This window comes from Manis pentadactyla, chromosome 11 (genome assembly GCF_030020395.1).
Source record: "Manis pentadactyla isolate mManPen7 chromosome 11, mManPen7.hap1, whole genome shotgun sequence".
Classification (NCBI taxonomy): Eukaryota; Metazoa; Chordata; class Mammalia; order Pholidota; family Manidae; genus Manis; species Manis pentadactyla.
The window spans coordinates 11,182,119-11,208,784 of NC_080029.1; the positions used below are offsets into that span (position 1 = coordinate 11,182,119).

The following is a 26,666-nucleotide window of genomic DNA, read 5'->3' on the forward strand; positions in this document are numbered from 1 at the left end:
GGAGGCAGCCTCGAGGGTCCAGGGGATCTGCTAGGTTGGTTTCCTGTACTTCCCATATTCCCCAGACCAGATTCATCTTCCACAGGGAGCTGAGCTAGGTCGCTGTCAAGGTCCTATAGTTGGGTTGCTCTCTTAATTTTCTTCTGCTCCAATAGGGTCCTTGAGGGGAGCTGGAAAAACTGTACTTTCCCTGCACTGATGATTATATAGCCTGAGTTTTTGGGTAAGTGAGCAGCTCCAGGGTTGTAGGGAGCACGTCATTCACCTGAGCTTAACTGACCACGAGTATGAATGATTTCCAAAGAAGCCAGAGCTGGGAGGCGGCCAAAGATGGGCCTGTGCACTGGCTTTCTGGTTTGTTTCCACATGTCCTTGTGAAATAATGGCTGCCTTGTAGGTAGGCCCCCTCTCTGCCTTAGACCGCGTAGGGCCCTAATCCGTCTGCGCACAGCAGTTCCCGAACAAGCAGAGCAGTCACACTAAGCCCATGTCCTTGCTCCCCAACAGGAAAGATGGAGCCCACCTCCTGGGAGGTGTTATAAAGCCAGGGGAGCTCTGCTGACAGGACCTCAGATCAGGCCACATCTCATAAAACAGGAGGAGAGAGATGGACCTGTCTCTCTGCTTGAGCAGGATCCTGGGTCAGGAATGTAACTTCCATTATACTCATTTTCATATAACCTGCTGAGGGCAGCTGTTTAAATATAACTAGAAATCATTTAAATATGACTAAAAACAATCTGAAGAGCCACTATTTTTAATTGATTTTATTTAAATTTTACAGAAACCTGATTGGTGTTAAGTAAATTATAAGTCCAGTAACAATTCTACAAAAATGCACATACAATGCCAGAATTCCTTAAAAGCAACTGATATATTCTTGTTTTGCATAAAACATGCATTTGTATCAACTGCCACATGTTGGCCAAAATCAGTCTCTACAAGAAGAGACAGTCCAATACAGTAAATAAGAAAACTAGTTGTGAACAACAGGTAAAAAAAAAGAGGTCTTCTGGTTAATTTAAAAGAAGGAACAGTGCCTTTCATAAAACCAGCCCTCCAGCACAGGGTGATCTCAAGGAGTACACTGCACGAGAATGCACCGCCTCCGAGGCTTGGTCCTGTCCTGTCATAAGAAGGAAGGAACTTTCTGGTAGTTAAATCAAACATTTGAGGAGATATAAACTGTCAGGCCACAGCGGCACACCTCTAGTGCAACCTTGCGGAACGGGTTCAAAATCCTCAGACTTGAAAAAGTTCCCAAGCTGGGGATTGTAAACAATCTCAAAGACACCCTGAGCTTTTCAACCTAACCTTTTTATCCTTTCCTACAAGGCTAGCTCAGGGCACACAGGCATCTCCTGTGGCCATAAGACCTTCCCACTTCCCACCACTCTTCACAAGATCTATAACCAGGAGGCCTAATGCAGAGAAACATGGGTTGGACTATTTTTGAGGCCTCAACCTCCCACAGGCCTAGTTTATCCCATCCAGGGGTCGGTAGGGACTCACATACATGACTGCTGGACACACAAACTACTAGCAATATATGTGTGTGGCCTCAAAGCTTCAAATGCTAGAGTCACAAACCTCAAAGTGTGCCATCTATTGTCAGGGAAGACCACTTTCCTCTGGAGGGAGAGATCAGCGAAGGGCTCTGTTGACCAAAAGGCATTTTCCACATAGACAGAGAGGCTTTAAAGAGATTTCATACCAACTGAAAAGGACTTACCCTCAAATATGGGGTTTTATAAACATTCTGTGAGATTCTCAGATCTCAGTCGTTAGGGAACCAGCTGTGCATCTTGACGTCTATCTACATAAAGCTCATCATTCCCCCAGCCTAGGGCCTTGTTCGGTACGTCTTCCATAGTCTGCCTCTTCCAAAACAGGGCACACACTGTTTTGCTCGCTACAAATAAGCTAAACAGTATCTTTCTTTCTTCAGCAGATTTAAGGAGAAAAAATAATTTACTGGGGTTCCAAAAACATTTTTATAACAGAACAATATCAAAATAGGTCCATTTTTAATATATGCTTATGAATATCCCTGATTATATAAAGAAATCCAGAGGACTTTGTAAACCACCAAGACTTCACAGGGTAGTACCCGGTCTGTTTTCGAGGCAGCAGAGGAGGGACTAGTATACTGGCAAACTTTCTCCAGGAAGCCCTATGAGTGCTACAGTACTGAATTATAATATTCTAGTGCCAGTAGAATTGTGAACAAAATTTTCACTTTAAATTTATTAGTAAAATTCGTAACAAAGGTTGGCTTCCTCAGTCCTGCCATCAGCCAATCTCCCTGCCTATGACGACGGCCAGGCCAGAAAAACATCAGTCTTGGCTACCTGGAGGTTGGGCTCCAAGGAAACCAGTTCTGAGATCTTTCCTAAGCCGTGACCAAACTTCAGACAGCAGGGATGTGGAAGAAAGAGCAGACCAGGCCTGAGGAAGCTCTGACCCAAGGCACCGTGATCATGGGGGAGAGGGGCCTACAGAGGCTGTGGCTGACAGGAAGAGAACTTCTGGGATGCCCCACAGAGCAGGTCCTGGAAGACAACAGCCCCGTGGTGGAGTAGACACATTCTGCAGTTAAAGACAAGCCATTAGAAATTATTTACTTTCTCGAAACCAAATCAAACTCCTAAAAACTTATAGGCAAACAACCCAGAGAAGATTGGGATGGGGTGTGGGGAGCTGAAGTCTGTGGAATTGAGCTGCGCTTCGCTGAGTCAGAAGAACGCTGGTTGCGAAGTCCGCATTAACACGGTGACACCGCAGTTAAGGAGAGCAAAGGAAGCTCGAGGCTGGAGGAGGAGGCCTCTCCAAAGAGAGGACAGAAAGAGGACCAAATGTGAAACAGCCTCTTTTATTCCTGGCACAGTAAGTGGCATTTTCATTGGCTGGGATGAGGAGAAGGCGCCTTACTCCACTCTAGCTGCAATAATACTGCATTCCATCCACTCTTCTTCTCTTTTTTGACTGAAATTCTTCAAAGAACTGTTGGATGTCCTCTCTCTTCACAACCTGTGGGTGAAAAGCAAAGATCAGGAGGGAACTACGTTACAGAGCAGCAATACCCAGTAGTAACATTCACAAACAAGTCAAATACTGCTGGTAAGAATTCTTTCAATGTCTAATTAATTACACTAGCTCCATTTTATAGAATAGTTCATCCAGGTGTACAGAGACGGGCCTTCAGAGCCACATGGCTGGCTAGGGAGAGTAGTGTGATGCAAACATAGTCCTCACCATCTACTTTGGCTTCTTCACATAAGGGGTGACCAAAGTGGCACCTATCTCACAGGCTCATTTGAAAACCCGGGCTCAGATGAAACACACTGCCTATAAAACACTGCCTGGCAGACAGTAAGTTCTCCAAAAATAGTGGCTGAAAAGAAAAGTGGCCAAGCCAACACCAAAGGTGTGGGCCCTTGAAGTGTCCTCAGGCCACTGCCCGCACGGTCTCTTTCTCCTTACCACAGCCTCTTTGGGGAATGTCCTTTAGCTCTGCATAAGCACCCACAGAAAACAAAGTCTGTTTTGCTTTGAGATCTGTGCTTTCTTCTTTATGGAAAAAAAGGGACCAAAACATTTGGAATTCCTTCTTCAGGAGTCCAAAATTAAAGATGTTTGCTACATAAACAGAAAAATAATCAGCAAAAACTACAGAAGCACTACTACTCTTAGTAAGTGGAATAATCCGTTTTATGCAATGAGAAACTTACCTTCTACTTTATTGGAAAAGGGATTAGAGAAATCATATAAAGGTGTTTATGATATTAGCAAAATAAAATACTAAAAATAAGAAAATAAGGCAAAGGGAAAATATGGATCAAAAAGTAAGCTGAGACAACCCAGAAGGAGTGCCTGCCCACCACCCCTAGAGTGAGTCTCTGCCAGGGACCTGATCTAATGCTGCCTGAAGGGCCATCAACAGAGACAGGTTTGCTAATTTACTTTTTAATTACAAAGGTAACACATGATTATTGTCATGAAGGAATGAAGGTGCAGCAGGGAGAGAGAGGGAAAGAGGAAAAGAGAGCACATGAATGCAGAGGGGAGAGAGAAAAAGAGAAAGCAAGTAGGACAAACAAGTGTGAATAGGCAAACTCTCCCTCTCACTCCCCAGGGGTAAGTGCTGCTGACACATGCAAATGACAGTGCTAAAACCTGAGTGACTTTCTTGGGATGATTACTAATCCTCTAAATGAAAGAACTGAATGCACAGATAGATCAGTTTCACAAGCACCAAGAGCAAAACTGCTGGTCCTCCGGAGAGCAATCAGAACCCCTAACAGATTCAAGAACTAGATGGCTAACATGGCTAATGCTGAGGTAACAGCTCAAAGCTCTAATGTGCTTGGCTAAATGGCTTAGAAATTTACATTTACAAAATGCTAATACAGAGCTGCTTGGGAATTCCAATAAGGAAGGATCTGTCCCTACCCTGGATCACCAACATTAAACACTGAAGAGCAATGCAAGGAAACAATCTCTTGCAAGGATGTTGTGGGAGATGTAAAAGCACACAAATTAGAGTGCAATTTTTAGTTTCTAGACATCTTCAAATGGTCAGAGCCAACGTGCAGAGTAGAAATGTTAAAGAATAATTACTTGGGTTCAATAATAAATCATTTTATTGTTTTGTCTCAGAAATTTTTTAGTTTCTAAGTTTTGTTTTTTTTTAGTCAGACACAAACATTAAATAAAAGGCAATCATCTGAGAACATCTAGATCTTACTAGCATTATCTTCTGTGGACAAATACTACCAAAGCAGATAAGCCTTGCTGCAGTACAAGGTATCTGTTTTTGTAAAGATCTAGTTAGTAGTGTCATGAAACACACAATAAAAGATATTTTTCTGCCCTTTTAAATCATTGCATCAGGTAAAACAAATTATGTCAGACTCACAAAGAGTGGCTCTAGTGCTAACAGAGACCCACATGTTGAAGATACATGTGAAGAATTTGAATAAAGTTGTTTCAGATGTGAATGGGAGAAGGCTACATATCTAGTTTTTTTTATGTGATTTTAAGTGTGTGTGTAATGAAATCAATGAACAGCACTGTAACCACAAACTACACAAGAACAGAGGCTCAACAGCAGAGACTCAATAGAGTCAAGAGCATACACAGTTTGACCCATTTGTAAGATCTGAAATGTCTGTTCATAGTGCAGAGGTCAAAAAGTTACACCTATGAACATTCTTAGTTCTAGCAAGAGAGAAGCATGAGTCTAATTAACCGGATGATAGCCTTTACAATAGGAACAAGCCTGGCCGTAGTTTAAGAACTACAGGGAAGCACAAAGATGTTCACAGTGAATGAACAACATTCTCCAAAAAATGAGAAAACTATTTTTGAGAAGGCTTTTAACTTCTGACTTTACAACTCATTTTGCAGAAAGGAAGCACTGTGACCCTGTCCAGAAATCCAGGCAGTTACAAGTTCTTCCCAGATTTGTGAGGAAGCAGAAAGACCTAAAGTAAACTGGCAGAGACTTCTTCCAAGATAGCAAGTCGCAGGGCCCTTCCTGAGTGGCCATCAGACCCAGGTCTGAATTATTTATATGACTGGTTACAGCAGAGCAAAACATTTACTGTCCCTAAGGACAAACTTAAGCTATGAAAAGAAAAGTTCAATTTTGCTTTATATCTGCCTTTGGAAGAAAGAAAAGTATTTCAAAAACAATTGTCATAAATGTATAAATAGTAAAGAGCTAGGAAGTATCTCACTCATCTGGAATACTATTTTAAAACATCACACTTTGTAGAATCAGCATCAACCTCAAAAGCATATATAGACTCTTACTAGCAAGAGAAATGTTTTAGCCCCCAATTATAAAGTTCTTTTATTCTGAAACTATAAATCCCAGAATCCAAAAAAAGGGATCTGGCTTTAACTTTTTCCTGCCTGGTCATTTTTCCTTCCTCCTCCAAAGGTCCTTGCTTGATGGTCAGGCCACTCTGGGAGGAATGATCCGGTGGCCTTCTCCTAGGCTACAGTCACTCTCTTCAGGTCCTGCATGACTGCTCCGTTCAGGGGTGGGAAGGACTCCCAGTGGGGCCAGGCCCTCATCTCACTACCTCTTCCTCATGTCCATTACCTCTGCCTGCATGCAACTCTCAAGGATCTAGTTTAAGATGCACAGTCATTTTTCTCATCAAAGAAAATTAAGTTTATTCAAAATGTATAGGAATGTAATTAAAACTCTTTAGGTGACATACCGTGCCTTCATCAGCAAATCTCTTGAGATAGTCTTTGAGTTCAGTCTTCAAGTCATTGTATTCTAAATTAAAACAACAAAAAAGGTACTGAGACTTTTGAGAATTTGCTTTTTGAACAAAATATTTTTTACCATTGACATTTGAGTATGTTAATAGTTCAGATTTTTCTTCAAGTGAAATTTGCATAGAAACTTGGTTCCAGTTTTTCCCAAATCCCTTCATTTTGATATCTGGGACCCTTTTTCTTTAGGAAAAAAAAACCCTAAAAAGTCAGAGAATCTTCACTCCCAAAAAGATTAGCTAAGAATATTTTAAAGGGTTTCCTGTCTCTCTGGAATCTAGTACTTGAAATAACCTTGGACTCATCAAACATTAAGCATTCAAACTCATTCGCTCACTTAACAGTTTATATTATGCGTGAAGCACCTTGAAGACTATAAAAATCTTTTAGATGCAGCCTTCATCCTCAGAAAGTGTTAAGTCTAATAAAGGCAATTAATCAAATAGTTATAAATAAAAGAAATGATCAATGCCATAAAAGGGGCACAGAGCATGGTGGCATCTGAATGAAAACTAGCTGGGATGGAAACCACTAAAATAAACTGGCATGCTGGGGTAAAAAACATAAACGTCTACAATTAAGGGTTTGGGGATATTTCCCCCTCTAGTGGTTTCCATTAACCATGGAAGTTACCTCAAGAACCTGTCAAAGAGATGACAATAATAATGAAAATTATTTTAATAGATGGGAAAAGAAATAGATTTTTTATTATTCTTTATTCTTCATCTACCCTTTATTAAAACAGCATGTTATGGTTTTTCAAGCATGAAAGGATTCTAGCATGTAAGCGGATTTGATGATAATAACAGCTAAATACCCAGCAATGTAACAAGTAAGCAAGCATAGCTGAGACCTACTACTCAATTCCAAATTTAAACTTTCTTTGTATTAGATTAAAATAATGGATATGAGTTCACCTCCTTATACACACTTTTTTTTAGTAGTGAAGGAAACTTTATGAACTTTATTTTCATACTCAAGCAGTACCTACCACAAATAAGTTCCACTTGCTGGACTCTGTTCATGCTGCTAAGGGTGTCCATTAGAGGGTCTCTCCTGTCTGCTGCCTGGTCAACTTTGCCCTTGTTTTCATAAGCCAGAACTGTGTCACATTCATCTGTCAGGAACAGGACATCTAGATCGCCATACATTTTCTTTAAAACATAAAACCAGATACCCTATTAGAACTGTATGTCATTCTCAGAAAGTCAACCTCATGAGAATCATTAAAAATTAATTTTTTTAGATTAACTGCCAGGAAAACCTGAGCCTGTCAGTACAGAGTTGCTCGAATTATTTAATTTTTTTTGTCCAAATCTCTTTCAGAAATCTCTCAACTTCCCAGCAGATGTTGTATGGTCTAAGAAATCTTTATTTAAAAACCATTGACTTACTACAACTTTCAGGCAATTTGTATTTCCAAGCAATTCTAGGATACAAAAAAGATAGTAATTTCTATGTTCCACTAAAGTGATCATAAGTAAATAAAAAGTATTGCATAATTCTTAAATTCTTCAACAAGTATTCAGACTGCAAGTAGTATTTCATATATTTGCTTAATATAGAGCTTTTTAAAGACCTCTACACCCAAGACATCAATTTCATAAATACACTTTTCAGATTTTCTATTTTAGGCATCAGTCCACAAAACAGACTAGCATTGAACTTGATGAGGTAGTGCTCACCATACAGTCTTTGCAGGTACATAACTTGCTGCGCCAGTTCAGGGGCCAGTAGGTGGCAGTGTCTTTCTTGATAAACTGCTTAGTTTTAAGCTCCTGAAGTTTGCAGCCAGACTGTGATTCTGTGTTGATATGTTGATTCTTAAGTGCTGTCTGAAATAAAATTAAGTTCTGAAGTGTGCTTTTTTAAACTACCATAGTTTTCAGTTTACATTTTATAAAAGGATTTCTTTAGGCAAAGGGTACAGCTAAAGTCCAAAGCTATAGAGCTCGCAGAATTAATGTTGCTTAAGTTTAATTTCTTTTACAGCTCATACTTCATGTTACCTGGAGATCAGATTCAGAACTAGAGCTGGTACACGGTTCATTAGTCTGCTCTGCTTTAACTTCCTTTCCATGTTCTGGAACATCCTCTTTGAGGGTACTATCTTGATGATCTCCATTTTCAGGTTTGATAACTTCCTGATCACGTATTCCACCGACATTCAGTACCAACCCATCATCCTCAGCAGGTACTTTGGTTACTGTGGGTTCAGTGAGATAAAAGACACAGACATATCCACAGACCTATCAAACAATGAAATCACTTAGTCTGATTAAAAAATACTTTAGAATTTGGAACATGAGAAAGTCAATCTTAATCTCTGAAACAATGATAAAAGAAATAATATTTTTTAGGTTATGCCTGCCTGATCCAAAGAGGTAAAAAATGGAACAGTTCATCTTAAAATGTCAATTTCTACTAAAGTGCTTTATATGTAAAGAAGAAAGAAAAATACTGCAGATGTTAATGTGAGATGAGATACCTCAAGAAGCCAGAGGCAGTAAGAAGAGATTTAACTTGCTTACATCTTAAACTTGACTTGCTTAAGAGATTTAAGCAAACACAACTGGCAGGGTAGTTTTGAAAAAACCAGTTTTTCTTTATGAGAAGAAGAGATCAAATAGGATGGTATAGAGGTGGAACTACTGTCAAGGAGAGAAATGACAAGCGAGCTCATGTTGGATGATGGCACTTCAATTTAATGGGAGATGAGGCCATCTGCTGACAGGGAAGGAAGTGAAAGGAGCTGGGAAGATGGACAAAGAAACTCCAGTGAATGAGAACTGAATACAGGTCCATGAAAGTGAGAGAGAGAACTGGGAGGGATATACACAGAAAGAGCACACCAAGTTTAAGGCCTTTGAGACAAATCAAAAAAGTGTAGGATGAGATCTTAGGCATGGCTATGCTGCTGTGGTTTGTATGAAGTAGTCCCTAAAAGTGAGAAAGGCAAGAAAGTATGAGGCCAGAGCAGCAGATTCTATGAGTAACTGCTACTCTAAAAATAAATATATCATTACCAATAAAATAAAATATTTAATGCCTCAAAACCATTCATTGATTAGTTGTTTTGAGTCAATTTCTTCATGTATAAAAAAAGCACTGGAACACCATCCGCTCCCCAACCAATGGAATGTCTTACATTGAAGAACAACTTACTTTGCCTTAATTTATATTTCAAAGTCTCATTCAAAAGCTGCCATCTCCATTTTCTCTAATTCTGGTCTTACCCATACTCTGCATCATGCCATTTAAATTACAACACTGTTCTTTGTAGTCTCCCAACCAATCTATAAGAACCTTGTGGAGGGGCGGAGCCAACATGGCGGCGTGAGTAGGACAGTGGGAATCTCCTCCCAAAAACATATATACTTTTGAAAATACAACAAACACAACTAGCCCTAAAAGAGAGACCAGAAGACGCAGGACAGTGGCCAGACTGCAGCTACACCAGCGAGAACCCAGCGCCTGGTGAAAGGGGTGAGATACAAGCCCCGGCCCGGCGGGACCCGAGCGCCCCTCCCCCCAGCTCCCGGCGGGAGAAGAGCAGGCAGAGCGGGAGGGAGACGGAGCCCAGGACTGCTGAACACCCAGCCCCAGCCATCCGGGCCAGAGCGCAGACACAGTACATGCCCAGGGGACCCTAGATACTGGGGGAACAGGGAGTAAGACCTCTGAGCGGGTGCTGAAGCTGATGCCCCTGTGACAAAGAAAAGCGGGGGCTTTTTGAAAGTCTTAAAGGGACAGGGACTTAACAGCTTGACGGAAACAACCCAGGTCACAGTACAGCAGCTGGAAATTACAGGGAAAACCGGGTGCACTAACCCCCTGGGCAACAGCTCTGAGACCCCTCACGGAGGCAAACAGTCAAGCAGCACCCCCATCCATCACCCCACCGGGCGCTGCGAAAGCAGAGAAGCAGCCTGAGACAAATTCCGCCCACAGAAAGGGAAATTTCTCCCTCCCGGCCGGGCAAGACACAAAGACCCAATCTACACGCAATTACCCAACACACGCCACTAGGGGTCGCAGTTGCCCCAGTAAAGAAAGGCCAGTAGCAAGTGAAAATTTTGGCCCTCCCAGCTGACAGTCAATAGCACCTGTCAACATGAAAAGGCAAAAAAATATGATCCAGACAAGACTAACCCAGACAGCTTCAGCATCTGCTACATCTTCCCCTGAGAAGGAATCTGGGGAGATAGATTTAGCCAGTCTACCTGAAAAAGAATTCAAAACAAAAGTCATAACCATGCTGATGGACTTGCAGAGAAATATGCAAGAACTAAGGAAGGAGAATTCAGAAATAAAACAAGCTCTGGAAGGACTTCAAAACAGAATGGACGAGATGCAAGAGACCATTAATGGACTAGAAAACAGAGAACAGGAATGCAGAGAAGCTGATGCAGAGAGAGATAAAAGGATCTCCAGGAATGAAAGAATTTTAAGAGAGCTGAGTGATCAATATAAAAGGAAAAATATAAGAATCATAGGCATTCCAGAAGAAGTAGAGAGAGAAAAGGGGATAGAAAATGTCTTTGAAGAAATAATTGCTGAAAATTTCCCCAAACTAGGGGAAGAAATGGCCTCTCAGACCACAGAGGTACACAGAACTCCCATGACAAGAGATCCAAGGAGGGCAACACCAAGACACATAATAATTAAAATGGCAAAGATCAAAGACAAGGACAAAGTATTACAAGCAGCCAGAGAGAAAAAAAAGGTTACCTACAAAGGAAAACCCATCAGGCTATCATCAGACTTCTCAACAGAAACCCTACAGGCCAGAAGAGAATGGCATGATATACTTAATGCAATGAAACAGAAGGGCCTCGAACCAAGACTACTGTATCCAGCACGAATATCATTTAAATATGAAGGAGGGATTAAACAATTCCCAGACAAGCAAAAGTTGAGGGAATTTGCCTCCCACAAACCACCTCTACAGGGCATCCTACAGGGACTGCTCTAGATGGGAGCACTCCTAAAAAGAGCACACAACAAAACACCCAACATATGAAGAAGGGAGGAGGAGGAATAAGAAGGGAGAGAAATAAAGAATCATCAGATTGTGTTTATAATAGCTCAACAAGCGAGTTAAGTTAGACAGTAAGACAGTAAAGAAGCTAACCCTAAACCTTTGGTAACCACAAACTTAAAGCCTGCAATGGCAATAAATTCATACCTTTCAATAATCACCCTAAATGTAAATGGACTGAATGCACCAATCAAAAGACACAGAGTAATAGAATGGATAAAAAAGCAAGATCCATCCATATGCTGCTTACAAGAGACTCACCTCAAACCCAAAGACGCGCACAGACTTAAAGTCAAGGGATGGAAAAAGATATTTCAAGCAAACAACAGAGAGAAGAAAGCAGGTGTTGCAATTCTGGTATCAGACAAAACAGACTTCAAAATAAAGAAAGTAACAAAAGACAAAGAAGGACATTACATAATGATAAAGGGCTCAGTCCATCAAGAGGATATAACCATTATAAATATATATGCACCCAATACAGGAGCACCAACATACCTGAAACAAATATTAACAGAACTAAAGGAGGAAATAGAATGCAATGCATTCATTCTAGGAGACTTCAACACACCACTCACTCCAAAGGACAGATCCACCAGACAGAAAATAAGTAAGGACACAGAGGCACTGAACAACACACTAGAACAGATGGACCTAATAGACATCTACAGAACTCTACATCCAAAAGCAACAGGATACACGTTCTTCTCAAGTGCACATGGAACATTCTCCAGAATAGACCACATACTAGGACACAAAAAGAGCCTCAGTAAATTCCAAAAGATTGAAATCCTACCAACCAACTTTTCAGACCACAAAGGCATTAAACTAGAAATAAACTGTTCAAAGAAAGCAAAAAGGCTCACAAACACATGGAGGCTAAACAACACGCTCCTAAATAATCAATGGATCAATGACCAAATCAAAATGGAGATCCAGCAATATATGGAAACAAATGACAACAACAACACTAAGCCCCAACTTCTGTGGGACGCAGCAAAAGCAGTCTTAAGAGGAAAGTATATAGCAATCCAAGCATATTTAAAAAAGGAAGAGCAATCCCAAATGAACGGTCTAATGTCACAACTATCAAAATTGGAAAAAGAAGAACAAATGAGGCCTAAGGTCAGCAGAAGGAGGGACATAATAAAGATCAGAGAAGAAATAAATAAAATTGAGAAGAATAAAACAATAGCAAAAATCAATGAAACCAAGAGCTGGTTCTTCGAGAAAATAAACAAAATAGATAAGCCTCTAGCCAGACTTATTAAGAGGAAAAGAGAGTCAACACAAATCAACAGTATCAGAAATGAGAAAGGAAAAATCACAACAGATCCCGCAGAAATACAAAGAATTATTAGAGACTACTATGAAAACCTATATGCTAACAAGCTGGGAAACCTAGGAGAAATGGACAACTTCCTAGAAAAATACAACCTTCCAAGACTGACCCAAAAAGAAACAGAAAATCTAAACAGACCAATCACCAGCAACGAAATTGAAGTGGTAATCAAAAAACTACCAAAGAACAAAACCCCAGGGCCAGATGGATTTACCTCGGAATTTTATCAGAGATACAGGGAAGACATAATACCCATTCTCCTTAAAGTTTTCCAAGAAATAGAAGAGGAGGGGATACTCCCAAACTCATTCTATGAAGCTAACATCACCCTAATACCAAAACCAGGCAAAGACACCACCAAAAAAGAAAACTACAGACCAATATCCCTGATGAACGTAGATGCAAAAATACTCAACAAAATTTTAGCAAACCGAATTCAAAAATACATCAAAACCATCGTACAGCATGACCAAGTGGGATTCATCCCAGGGATGCAAGGATGGCACAACATTCGAAAGTCCATCAATATCATCCACCACATCAACAAAAAGAAAGACAAATACCACATGATCATCTCCATAGATGCTGAAAAAGCATTTGACAAAGTTCAACATCCATTCATGATAAAAACTCTCAGCAAAATGGGAATAGAGGGCAAGTACCTCAACATAATAAAGGCCATCTATGAAAAACCCACAGCCAACATTATATTGAATAGCGAGAAGCTGAAAGCATTTCCGCTGAGATCGGGAACTAGACAGGGATGCCCACTCTCCCCACTGCTATTTAACATTGTACTAGAGGTCCTAGCCACGGCAATCAGACAAAACAAAAAAATACAAGGAATCCAGATTGGCAAAGAAGTCAAACTGTCACTATTTGCAGATGACATGATACTGTACATAAAAAACCCTAAAGACTCCACCCCAGAACTACTAGAACTGATATCGGAATACAGCAAAGTTGCAGGATACAAAATCAACACACAGAAATCTGTGGCTTTCCTATATACCAACAATGAACCAACAGAAAGAGAAATCAGGAAAACAACTCCATTCACAATTGCATCAAAAAAAATAAAATACCTAGGAATAAACCTAACCAAAGAAGTGAAAGACTTATATTCTGAAAACTACAAGTCACTCTTAAAAGAAATTAAAGGGGACACTAACAGATGGAAACGCATCCCATGCTCATGGCTAGGAAGAATTAATATCATCAAAATGGCCATCCTGCCCAAAGCAATATACAGATTTGATGCAATCCCTATGAAAATACCAGCAACATTCTTCAATGAACTGGAACAAATAATTCAAAAATTCATATGGAACCACCAAAGACCCCGAATAGCCAAAGCAATCCTGAGAAAGAAGAATAAAGTAGGGGGGATCTCACTCCCCAACTTCAAGCTCTATTATAAAGCCATAGTAATCAAGACAATTTGGTACTGGCACAAGAACAGAGCCACAGACCAATGGAACAGACTAGACAATCCAGACATTAACTCAGACATATATGGTCAATTAATATTTGATAAAGGAGCCATGGACATACAATGGCGAAATGACAGTCTCTTCAACAGATGGTGCTGGCAAAACTGGACAGCTACATGTAGGAGAATGAAACTGGACCATCGTCTAACCCCATATACAAAAGTAAACTCAAAATGGATCAAAGACCTGAATGTAAGTCATGAAACCATTAAACTCTTGGAAGAAAACATAGGCACAAACCTCTTAGACATAAACATGAGTGACCTCTTCTTGAACATATCTCCCCGGGCAAGGAAAACAACAGCAAAAATGAACAAGTGGGACTATATTAAGCTGAAAAGCTTCTGTACAGCAAAAGACACCATCAATAGAACAAAAAGGAACCCTACAGTATGGGAGAATATCTTTGAAAATGACACATCCGATAAAGGCTTGACGTCCAGAATATATAAAGAGCTCACACGCCTCAACAAACAAAAAACAAATAACCCAATTAAAAAATGGGCAAAGGAACTGAACAGACGGTTCTCCAAAAAAGAAATACAGATGGCCAACAGACACATGAAAAGATGCTCCACATCGCTAATTATCAGAGAAATGCAAATTAAAACTACAATGAGGTATCACCTCACACCAGTAAGGATGGCTGCCATCCAAAAGACAAACAACAACAAATGTTGGCGAGGCTGTGGAGAAAGGGGAACCCTCCTACACTGCTGGTGGGAATGTAAACTTGTTCAACCATTGTGGAAAGCAGTATGGAGGTACATCAAAATGCTCAAAACAGACTTACCATTTGACCCAGGAATTGCACTCCTAGGAATTTACCCTAAGAATGCAGCAATCAAGTATGAGAAAGATCAGTGCACCCCTATGTTTATCGCAGCACTATTTACAATAGCCAAGAATTGGAAGCAACCTAAATGTCCATCGATAGATGAATGGATAAAGAAGATGTGGTACATATACACAATGGAATACTACTCAGCCATAAGAAAAGGGCAAATCCAACCATTTGCAGCAACATGGATGGAGCTGGAGGGTATTTTGCTCAGTGAAACAAGCCAAGCAGAGAAAGAGAAATACCAAATGATTTCACTCATCTGTGGAATATAAGAACAAAGGAAAAACTGAAGGAACAAAACAGCAGCAGAATCACAGAACTCAAGAATGGACTAACAGGTACCAAAGGGAAAGGGACTGGGGAGGATGGGTGGGTAGGGAGGGATAAGGGGGGGAGAAGTAGGGGGGTATTAAGATTAGCATCCATAGCGGGGTGGGAGAAAGGGGAGGGCTGTACAACACAGAGAAGACAAGTAGTGATTCTACAACAGGTTGCTACGCTGATGGACAGTGACTGTAAAGGAGTATATAGGGGGGACCTGGTATAGGGGAGAGCCTAGTAAACAAAGTATTCGTCATGTAAGTGTAGATTGATGATTAAAAAAAAAAAAAATGCAGTTCCTATGTGGTGACCTCTAATGAGTTCTACACAATGATATAAAGGACATATAAAAGTGTAGGCAAAGGGTCTGTTTGTGTTTATACAGAGGATCAAAGCCTAATTTGGCTACCCCGAAAATGAACTAAGATATGATATGAAAGAGAACTTCCAACATCAGCACTCTCGGGAAGACTCATGCCAGAAGATGATCATCAAAAAATCCCAACAAAGATCCACGCACTGCTACAGCTGTAGATGCACTCATCCCACCAGCTCCTGGACTTGCCATGGGAATGAAGGAGATATCTAAGCTGGCCTGTGCATACAGTAAAACAACAAATTTGACTGGATCTATACTGTTGGAACTCAACCAAGAATTAGAAGAAGTGCAAATTGTAGCGCTCCAAAATCTTACAACTACAGACTATTTACTGTTAAAAGAACATATGGGATGTGAACAGTGCTCAGGAATGGGTTGTTTTAATTTGTCTGATTTTTCTCAAACTATTCAAATTCAGTTAGATAATAACCATCATATCATTGATAAGTTTTCACAAATGCCTAGGGTGCCTAACTGGTTTTCTTGGTTTCACTGGAGATGGCTGGTAATTACAGGTATGCTTTGGTTATGTAACTATACTCCTATTATGTTAATGTATGTGCGCAATTTAAGTAGTAGCTTAAAATCTATACATGCTGAAGTTACTCTACAAGAAGATATGTCAAAGAAATAATCAATCTTCCCATGTTTTCTCCCGCCTGCTACTTCTATAGCTTTTCTTCTTCCTTCCTAATTACAACGAATTCTTAAATAGAATTCGTGCCTCATATCAAATTTACCGAGTATCATAACTCCTCCAAGTGGTAAAGATACCTCAAGACAAATGCTGGGCATAGAAGCCACAGGGCATAAATATGCAAAGAAATAAAAAGCTAACCATTTCAAACAATAAGGCTTCTCTCTCACTTACCAACTTAACATTTCCCTGTATGGCCCCGGAAGATGACTGGTTAGCCAGAGACGGGTAAGATTCCTCAAGAGAGGAACAACCTAAGACAGGCACAGTCGCAGGGGGGTCATCAGGTGAGAAATTGGGGATCAACAGAGGTGAGGCTTAGAACCTCACCCCCCCGTTCTGAGAGAAATCTTCTGCATATGTGGATGTTTTATTGCCCTTGTCTAGCTTGGATTAACACATAGTCTACAGGCACACACCTGATCATCTACATTTGCTCTCTTACAACACTAAACTCTGTTTTCTACCTTTATGTTGTATCTACCTACCACTTCAGCATTTTATTAAAAATAATAAAGAGAGAAATGTGGTATCCACATATAAATCAAGTATAAAAATCAAATGTGTATTCATATTTGAACTGACTGTTTATAGTTCATAATGCATGAGCAAAACCAAAAGTTTCTGTGATGACTGCCCTTGTACTGTTCACCATGTAACTTAGTCACTATGTAAGAATTTGTTCTCCATGTAAGAACTTGTTCGTTATGCTTCAGAAGATTGGAGACTGACGAAAATTAGGCTTGGGGTGGATTAATGATTGTGCATTGAGCATTGACTCCCCTATACAGAATTTTATTGTTGTTAACAACCATTTGATCAATAAATATGAGAGATGCCCTAACAACAACAACCAAAAAAAAGTACACACTTCCAATTGTAAAATAAATAAGTAACCGGGATGTAATGTATAGCATAAGGAATATAGTCAAAATATTGTAACAACTTGGTATGGTGATAGCTGGTACCTAGAATTATCATGTATATAAATGTTGAATCACTGTGTTGTACACCTGAAACTAATGTAATGTAATACTGTGTGTCAACTACCCTTCAATAAAAAATAATTATCTAAAAAAAAAAAAAAAAGAACCTTGTGGAGAAGTAACATAGCGTACACTTCTTCCATATCTCAGAGTCCAGTTAAAAACAGTTGGTAAAAATTCCAAGCTGAACATACAAACTTCACAAGCACAAGTTTGTGGCACACCCGCTCCCTGGACTCACCTACCTGCCAATTGTGCGGCGTAAGCCCACAGGAAAGAGCAGTGTTTCATACAAGCCTGGCATACCATCTCTTGGAAATCCCCACTCTCGGGGGGAGTGGCACCAAGATGCTGTGAACATAAAAAACCGAGTATTTCTCCTGTGATCTCCAAGTTATCCAAAATGCTCATTATTTAAGAAACAAATACTGCAATAGTACACTGATCATATTTTTAAGTTTATTTTTAGAAGAGTAATTATAATGTAAAATATAACACAACTCAAAAAGAAAGATCTTTTCTCTTTTTGTGAAGACATGGCTTTAAAGGGTGAATGCTTTCCTTACCCTTCCATGGAACCAGTCTTCACAGACTACACATTGGATCATCACATCCGGAACCTGACATGTAAAAGCAGTTTGTATGTTAATGGTTACAGTGAATTCTGGGACACAGAAGTAAATCTGGCACACGGTAGAATTAGCTATGAAATAATTCTCTACCAATTCTGTGAGACCTCTATCTATTTGCCAAGGGGACAGGGAGAAACAAAGGGCCAGAGGAGTTCACTCTACTTTGTGAACTGCTGTTACAAAAGGGTTACACTGAGATAAGCATTTTGCAAACAACTATCAAGGCTCTTTCACAGCAGTTACTCAATATCTGATTCTCTCAGAACTTTATACTTACAAACAAGCAATGTATTTTCATTTTATGTATAAACCCAGGCCCTGGGTGGTAATGTGAATTAACCAATGTAGAATGTGACAACTGGGACTTTACCACCCCATGTGGCCAAATAACTGAAAAGCTAATGTTACGAACAATCTCTTGCTAATATGGACAAGAACAGCCTAGCTCATTTGAATAAATAATTAATTCAATTCTGGCCTTGGGAAATTATATACCAAAGGTATGAACTATATTCGGAATGATTTTTCTTTTATTCCCAGGCTTTCATAACTACTGATTAACATCCCAATGTTGTACTGTCCTTTCCCTATTATGGTTCCTTAAAGGAAAAAAATTAAAATTAAAAAAATATATATGTTTGTGCAAACATATATGTGTGTGTATATATATGTATATACATGTGTGTGGGGGGGGGTATATATATATAAAGCAGTTTTTGTCTTTCTTCTGCCTTGATCAATTTATTCATCTTAGTTTCTTCTCTTGATCCAACAATATTATAACACTTAACCCTGTACCTTAAAATATCCAGTCTTAAGGTGTTACCTTTGTTAACTCAAATTTGTTCCTCTACACAATTTGGTTCAATAATTATAGTTCCAAGACAACTAGAAAGTAAAGAAGAGGGCAGAAGGCTAATTCCTCTAAATACAAAAAGCACCCCTTCATATCAATAAATACACAAACAAAACCTAACCCAATCAAAATATGGGCCAAGAATATGAAAGGACAATTCAGATAGAAGGTTGTTACAAATATTCAATAAACCCATAACAAGATACAGAACTGCACTCATGATGAGGGAAAGGAAAATTTTTATAAGAAACTGTTTTTCATCTATCAGAATGGCAAAACTTTAAAAGACTAGTAATATGCAGGGTTTCACAAAAGTGTTGGGAAAAAAACACTATCACATACTGTTGGTGGCAGAAATGACCACAATTTTTAACAAAAATATCCTTTGACCCTTCAATTCAACCTCTAGGTATCTGTTCTACATAAATAAGTGCAGTAGTATACTTACGTTATTGTTTAAGGACATTCACTGAAGCTTTCTTTATAACACTGAAAGATCAGACGTTTTTCTGCTATTGAACATTCAGGTAACTAACTTGTGTCATGTTAAATCATGGAATACTCTGCTGTGATTAGAACAAGGTAGATTTGCATTGTTTGACATGGAAGGAGGTCTACGATATACGGATAAGTGAGAAAAGCAAGTTGTAGGAAGTGAACATACAGAATTTTCACTTTTGTTGAAAGAAAACTACATATTGAAATACACATTCGCTCAAATACTTAACATGTGCATAGAAACAGCTCTAAAAATATAGACACCAAAGAGTGCTAACAGTGGTTATGTCTGAGAGGTAACAAGGTGGAGTGAGAAGAAAAACTTAAATTTTGTGTATACTTCTAACTGAAACTTTTAAGAGGATCCAGTCTGTACACCCTATTTCTTTCCTTCCAGAGAGGCAAGAAACTGAAGGTCATTTTTTAGAAAGTGTTTGGGAGACCTGGAACAGGCAAGCAGGCAAAAAGAGAAGGAAGGAAATAGGGCTGTCAATATTTCATTCTCGTGATGTAAGAGTGAGAACAGTTGAGATCTGTACCAGTAACAGCCTAGCCCAGACTCATAAGGAGGGATAAGCTACAACCCTTTCACAATCCCCAAATCCTCCCTGAATAGCTACAAAGGCAAGATGTGACAACAGGCTGAGGAATTCAATTCTCTTACCTCATCTTCAGGATCAGGATAAGGTCTTTTGCAAATACAGTACAATCCAAAAAAGTTGTCATTGTATTTATTGGTAGAATTTATCTTTGCTTTGTCCTGAAAAATATTAATTTCAATATATAATATGGTCTAATTTTAACTATAATTTCATGCATCATGAATTTTAAGCATTCAATAGATTTCTGCATTAAATATCTTCCCCCCAGAAGCTGGTTCTTAACTGTCAAAGTAAGGAAGAAAAAGAATTCACTCCTATTAAAGAGATACTTTTTCCAGGATACAGAAAAAAATTAAGTGTATTTCTGTACCTTTTTTGTAGCAATTAGGGGAACCAAATACACCCATTTAGTAAAATGGTGATAAGTGTTAATTATCAGCCTATGCAAACTGACAGTGGTCTGAAATTTCTAAATACTTCTTAGCCAAAGCTCCCAGGTTACTAAGAGGTAAAAAGCAGGCAAGGAAATTGTCTAAAAATAACATTCAAAGGAGGGAAAAAGCATGACAGTTTCAACAAGTATGATTTAACAGTGTAAAATTCCTTATTTCCCACTTTGTTATTTCACTAAAAATTATTGTATAAGTATAGTTTTTATTAGCCAAAAGGCAATGAAAAACGTGTGTGCATCTAGTTCACATTTATTATTACCAAGTTTTGTTTATCCAGTTTTTAAAATCATGCCCTTTGCTTCAAAAGCCTTAGAGCAAGATGAGCATAATCAACATAATTCAACCTGAGTAACTTTAAAGAACATTCCCCCAAAAACCTTTCACATTAACTACAATCTATAATGTAGGTTCTGAACAGGTTGCTTGGTTTCCCAACAAAGTAAAAAATGGAATACGGTCTAATATTGATTTGCCTATTTTCAAAGAATAAGCATGAACTTCCTTTTAGGAAAATAATTTGGTTTTTATCCACTCTGGCAAATATCAATCTCAGTCAGCTACTTTCAATGCATTTGTAGTTACAGTGCTTACTTACAGGAAATAATTTGCATTCCAAATTTTTAAACTTGCTGTTTCCACAATCACAACAAAAGTTTCTGAAACAAAGGAGGAAGAGCCGATTTAAAATACTCCTTTAACTCTAATCACTTACTCTTTAAATTCATAACATAGCCTCTTCCCTTTCGTTTCTAGGATCTAAAAAGTGGCCTTGGTTGCTATTCATACATCCAATTCTGAATTTCTCCCAGCGCGTAACAATAAAAGAATTAACAATTCTAGAAATTAATATGCATAGAGATAAATATCTGTGTCTACACACAGAGACACACAAGTAAAATAATAACAGAGAATGATGAATAGTTTGAGTTTGTGCCATAATTATATTTTAGAAAGCCATCTGGAAAAACTATTCTCTCCAATTATATAAAACAACTGTATTAAATTTACCAGTGCACAACTACTTTGAATGGAAAAACAAGTTTGAGATAAATGTACAGGTGGGAAAGAATCTACACATTTAAAAAGCTTTCAGCACCAATATCCGTCTTTACCTTTTTGTGTATAACTCAAATAGTTTGTGACTTCCATGACAGTCGTAGCTGCAAGCGAGGCAAATTCCTGCTGGTTCTTCTCCCTCTGGGGTGCAGGTACTACAGGCATATAATGCCTGTCTCTTTACCGAGCCCTAAAGACAGCCCCCCAAAATGTAAAAAAAAAGAGAGAGAATAAATTAATGAAATATGGTAGTTACCTAATATACCATACTAACATCTAAGAAATAAATGAATCAGATCATCTACAGCCAAGATGTTCCTATAAAAATCAAGATTAAATAAAATAAAAAGCTTACACAAGAGACTACCAAAACATTGTTGTAGTTTTCATAGGTCTATTTATGTATTATGCTACTGCTTGTTTTCAGACAATTTTTTCTTAAAGTGATAGTTTAAAATTTTTCAGTCAGTTGTGAATAAACTGATCTGCTCAATCATTTTTTAAGAAATGAAAATGTAGGTGAATGTGTGTAGGTTTAGGTAAGTAATATCATACTTGAAGGGCCCCCACCCATAAGATGGCGAACTTCCTGCTTCTCTTCCAGGTCCTTGGTTCCCGCCGGCGCCACCTGAAGCCCAATCACCCCTCGCCCCCCTAATCCCAGCACCTTGCCAATAGCCACCAGCCCCGTAGAAGTGACACCACAATCACCCCATGCCCCTTCCTATATAACCCAGCACCTTTCCCTAATAAAGCGGAATTCTCCGGTGAATTGCTGCTGTGTGTCGCTCCTTTCCTTTCATTGGTGCCGAAACCCGGGAGACAGGACACCCCAACTGGGCCCCGTCTTCCCCCAACACCAGCAGCAGCTTGCCCTCGTCCTCTTTTTCCGGCGCTGGCTCCTCACACTCACCACTCCTCTCTGGCCTTTGGGTAAGTTTTCCCCCCAGAGCGGGCCGCTCTCCCCCGAGCTATCGCAGCGCCATTGACCGTGATCGTCCGGCAAGGCCCTGACGCTTGGGGACGAGGAGGGAGCTCTCCCCGCCTCAGGCCTTCACGGCTGCGGCGGACCCTCAGGCCCCCCTTCAACCGCCATACACGAGGTGACTCCTTGGTGATGAGAACGCTCCCTTCCCCCCACCCCCCTTCCGTTCCTTCCGCCGAAAATTCCTAGTACTAGGTTCCTCGGACTCCGGCACTCTGCCTTCTTAGAGAAGCCTGGGTGACGACCCACACTTCCTAAGAAACCGACTCGTATACGAGTTTCCGCAGACCCCCAAGGATCACCGGGGACGCCCTTTGTCTCCTTGCCGTCTGCTCCCAGTCCGAGGGTCTCCGTTCGTCTTCCCCTGTGTGTCTCCTTCTCTGTCCTTTAGCCATGGGAGCCTCCTCGTCCCTCCCTGGAAGCTCACCTCTTGAACGCCTGCTCAAGCATCTAGCCACCCTCTCCCTGACGCCTGACATAAAACCAAAACTTCTCCACAAATACTGCTCCCAAGATTGGCCGACATGCCCCCTAGACAATCACAACCAACGGCCCGCAGGGGGACCTCTTATCTTAACATCACTCGCGATCTCTTTACCTACTGCCAGCGCCTGAAAAAATGGAAGGAGATTCCCTATACCGAGGCTTTCCGCCTCCTCCCCCTGCGTCCCCCCAAGTTCTCCCAGCCTGCAAGCCGTCTCCCCCGCAGAAGCCTCCCGCCCACTCCCCTCCGCCTCTTCTCCTACAACAGCGCCTCCCCCTTCCTCCCCCACCATCTCCTCCCCCATCTCACCTCCTCCGCCTTCATCCCCCTCACCTGCCCCTCCCCTGCGGATTGAGCCTGAGCCTTTCAGCCCCCCTTTAACTAGGTCCCGGGGGCCTCCTCCGTCTTTGCCCTCATCACCTGTTTCTCCCCCACAGACTGAGCCAGAACCCTTCAGTCCCCCTCAGACTCGGTCCCGAGGGCCTCCCAAAATTATCACCCCCCTCCGGGAGGTAGCAAGATCCAAAGACATCGTGCATGTTCACGTCCCTTTCTCCTTAGGAGATTTAGCCCAACGTGAGAAACGCCTAGGTTCCTTTTCCACTGATCCCACGACATATATCAGGGAGTTTCAATGGACCCTCCAGTCATACAGCCTCACACATCATGACATTTTCATGCTCCTGGCCAATACCCTCCTTCCTGAAGAGTGTAGACGAGTTTGGGACTTCGCCCAAACACACGCCACCGAAACCCACAGGACTGACCCCACCTACCCCCCTGGCCCCACCGCTGTCCCCAAACAAGACCCACACTGGGATTATAACACCGCCGTGGGTCTCCACTCTCGAGATATTTTCGCCTCCTGCTTAATAGCAGGTCTGAAGAAGGCAGCTCGTAAAGTAGTCAATTTTCAAAAGCTCCAAGACATAATTCAAAGGAGGGAGGAGACTCCCTCCGAGTTCTTAGACAGACCCACTCAAGCCCTATTACAGTTACCAGCCTGGACCCAGAAACGCCTGACGGGAGACATGACCTTATGACATACTTCCTAGCTCAAAGCTACCCCGACATTACAGCTAAACTCAAAAAGTTAGAACAGGGCCCCACTACCCCACAGACTGAGATCCTAACAGTGGCCTTTAAAGTCTTCCATAACCAGGAGGAGGAGAAAGAACACCGTAAACAAAAGGCTGATCAGGCCAATTTCCAAATGTTGGCCCAGCTGATAAAACCACAACCTGGGCACTCTTCTACAAACAAGGCCCCCCAGGAGTTTGTTTCAAGTGCGGACAAGAAGGACATTAGTCAAGGGCATGCCCCTCCCCCAGACCTCCTACCACCCCATGCCCCAGATGCCACAAAAAGGGCCACTGGGGGTCTGATTGCCCAACCACCCGAAGGGGAGGCTGGATGAACAACCCCCATCCTAAGCCCGCCGTAGTGGGGCTGGCAGAAGATGATTGACGGGGCCCGGGGGCTTCTCGCCCGACCATCTCCATCACCAAACAGGAGCCCAGGATTACTTTAATAGTAGACGGTCGCCCCATCTCCTTCCTCCTAGATACAGGAGCCACCTTCTCAGTCTTGCGAGAATACCGGGGCCCTACCACGCCTGCCATTACTCCTTTAGTAGGGGTAGGAGGTAAACAGATTTTCCCATTGAAACCCCCCCCTTTTATGCACGATCCAGGACAGTCCCATACCTTTCTCCCACTCCTTCCTGGTTATGCTCCAGTGTCCCATCCCTTTACTAGGACGGGACATCCTTTCTCTCCTCCATGTTTCCATAACTATATCCACTCCCACAGCCCCCAGTACTCCCTTTCTGATGGCCCTCATAGCCGACGACCCCCCTCTACCCAATGAAAGCTCCAGTTCCGCCCTCATACACCCTGTAAATCCCAAAGTTTGGGACATTACAAGCCCCTCCGTGGCCCTATGTCCTCCTGCCTCTATCAAATTACGAGACCCCTCTCAGTATATCTGTCAGGCCCAATACCCCCAACCACTTCAGCCCTCATAGGCCTCCAACCCATCATTCAAGATCTTTTAAACAAAAATTACCTCAGACCCACTCACTCCCCGTTTAATACCCCCATATTAGCTGTTTAAAAAACCAACGGATCTTTCCGCCTCGTCCAAGACCTTCGCCTCATCAACATGGCAATCGTCCCTATCCATCCCTTAGTCCCAAATCCATACACCCTTTTATCGCAGATCCCTGCCTCGGCCTCCCACTTCTCAGTCCTAGATCTCAAGGACGCATTTTTTTTCTATCCCTCTGGACCCCTCCTCCCAAGATTTTTTCGCCTTCACCTGGACGGACCCATACACAAGACATTCTGAACAACTCACTTGGACAGTTTTGCCACAAGGCTTCTGACATAGTCCCCATATTTTTGGACAGGTCCTAGCTCAGGGCCTCAAACAGTTTCATCATGATCACTCCGAGTCCACCTTATTACAATACGTGGACGATCTTCTACTCAGCAGTCCCTCGTGGGAACAGTCTCAACTTGACACTGCCTCCCTACTTAACCTTCTAGCTTCCAGAGGTTACCGGGTATCCCTCGTCAAAGCTCAAATCTCTTCCCCTTCTGTCACTTACCTCGGATTCCTTCTATCTCAACAAAGAAAGTCCATTACCTTAGACAGAAAACGGCTCCTCTCTGACCTGCCCGTTCCCAAAACCAAAACAGAAATCCTTTCCTTTCTAGGCCTGGCTGGGTATTTTAGAGCGTGGATCCCTAACTTCTCCCTGTTGGCAAGACCCCTATACGACCTCAGCAAGGGCCCCCCTGAAGAACCATTATCCTCCTCACCCCGACACTCCTTCATTAAGCTCCGTCGAGCCCTTGTGGAAGCCCCAGCTCTCCGTCTTCCTGATTTGTCGAAGCCCTTCTCATTATACATTCATGAGAGGTCCAGTCAAGATCTAGGAGTCCTAGGCCAACATTATGGCCCATCCTTTGCCCCAGTAGCTTATCTTTCCAAGCAATTAGACCCCACAGTTCGGGGATGGGCCCCCTGCCTACGGGCATTAGCCGCTGGACAGCTCTTGCAGAAGGAAGCTCATAAACTGACATTCGGGGCGCCCCTTACCATTCTGTCCCCACATCACCTAAAGGATCTCTTAACCTACAAAAGTTTACAGACTCTCCCTCCCTCTAGACTCCTGACCTTACTGTCCTCTTTCCTCCAAAATCCCGTTCACCCCCTTTGCCATCCATACCCGAATCATGACTTTTTCCTCCTTTATCGCTCTCTTGCTTTTTCTCCTCATTCCTATTGTCTTCCCCGCCACCCCAGCCTCCTCTGTATGGCGATTCAAAGACAGACTTACACACAGCATCAAACAAAAGTTACTGCCCTCATTGCCACATCAGACTGCCCTCTGAAAGGCTGCTCCGAGCCTTTATACCTCCACTTTCCTCCCTCCACCCAAGTGTTCACTAGCAGCTACCTTTATTCTCCCTCCCTCTGCTTCCTCTATGACCAAAGACAAGCCTGTTGCAGGCGATGGCCAGACACCTACGGGGATGTCCCTACTGGTCTTGCGCCATTCATTACATGGGTAACTCCCGGTACCCACAGTATTACTCCCCCAACCCATTCTCTTCAATACTAACAAACCCCTTCCTTACCTGGCTTTGGCCCATTGCAGGCCCTATAATAATCATTCTCCTCGCCTGTCTCTTCTT

General features: G+C 41.5%; 1 protein-coding gene across 1 annotated transcript in view; it reads right to left on the reverse strand.

Moving 5' to 3' along the window:
* Nucleotides 1-746: 746 nt before the first annotated feature.
* UBR7 (ubiquitin protein ligase E3 component n-recognin 7) overlaps nucleotides 747-26,666 on the reverse strand; it is a 28,324-nt gene continuing 2,404 nt past the window's right edge. The window contains exons 2-11 of the mRNA XM_036882088.2: nucleotides 21,550-21,683; nucleotides 21,033-21,093; nucleotides 20,048-20,143; nucleotides 17,964-18,017; nucleotides 17,643-17,748; nucleotides 8,304-8,500; nucleotides 7,980-8,129; nucleotides 7,286-7,448; nucleotides 6,234-6,295; nucleotides 747-3,030 (exon numbers count right to left, since the gene is read on the reverse strand). Coding sequence (XP_036737983.1) covers nucleotides 2,938-3,030; nucleotides 6,234-6,295; nucleotides 7,286-7,448; nucleotides 7,980-8,129; nucleotides 8,304-8,500; nucleotides 17,643-17,748; nucleotides 17,964-18,017; nucleotides 20,048-20,143; nucleotides 21,033-21,093; nucleotides 21,550-21,683 — 1,116 coding nt within the window. The 3' untranslated portion in view covers nucleotides 747-2,937. The remainder of the gene's footprint in view (nucleotides 3,031-6,233; nucleotides 6,296-7,285; nucleotides 7,449-7,979; nucleotides 8,130-8,303; nucleotides 8,501-17,642; nucleotides 17,749-17,963; nucleotides 18,018-20,047; nucleotides 20,144-21,032; nucleotides 21,094-21,549; nucleotides 21,684-26,666) is intronic.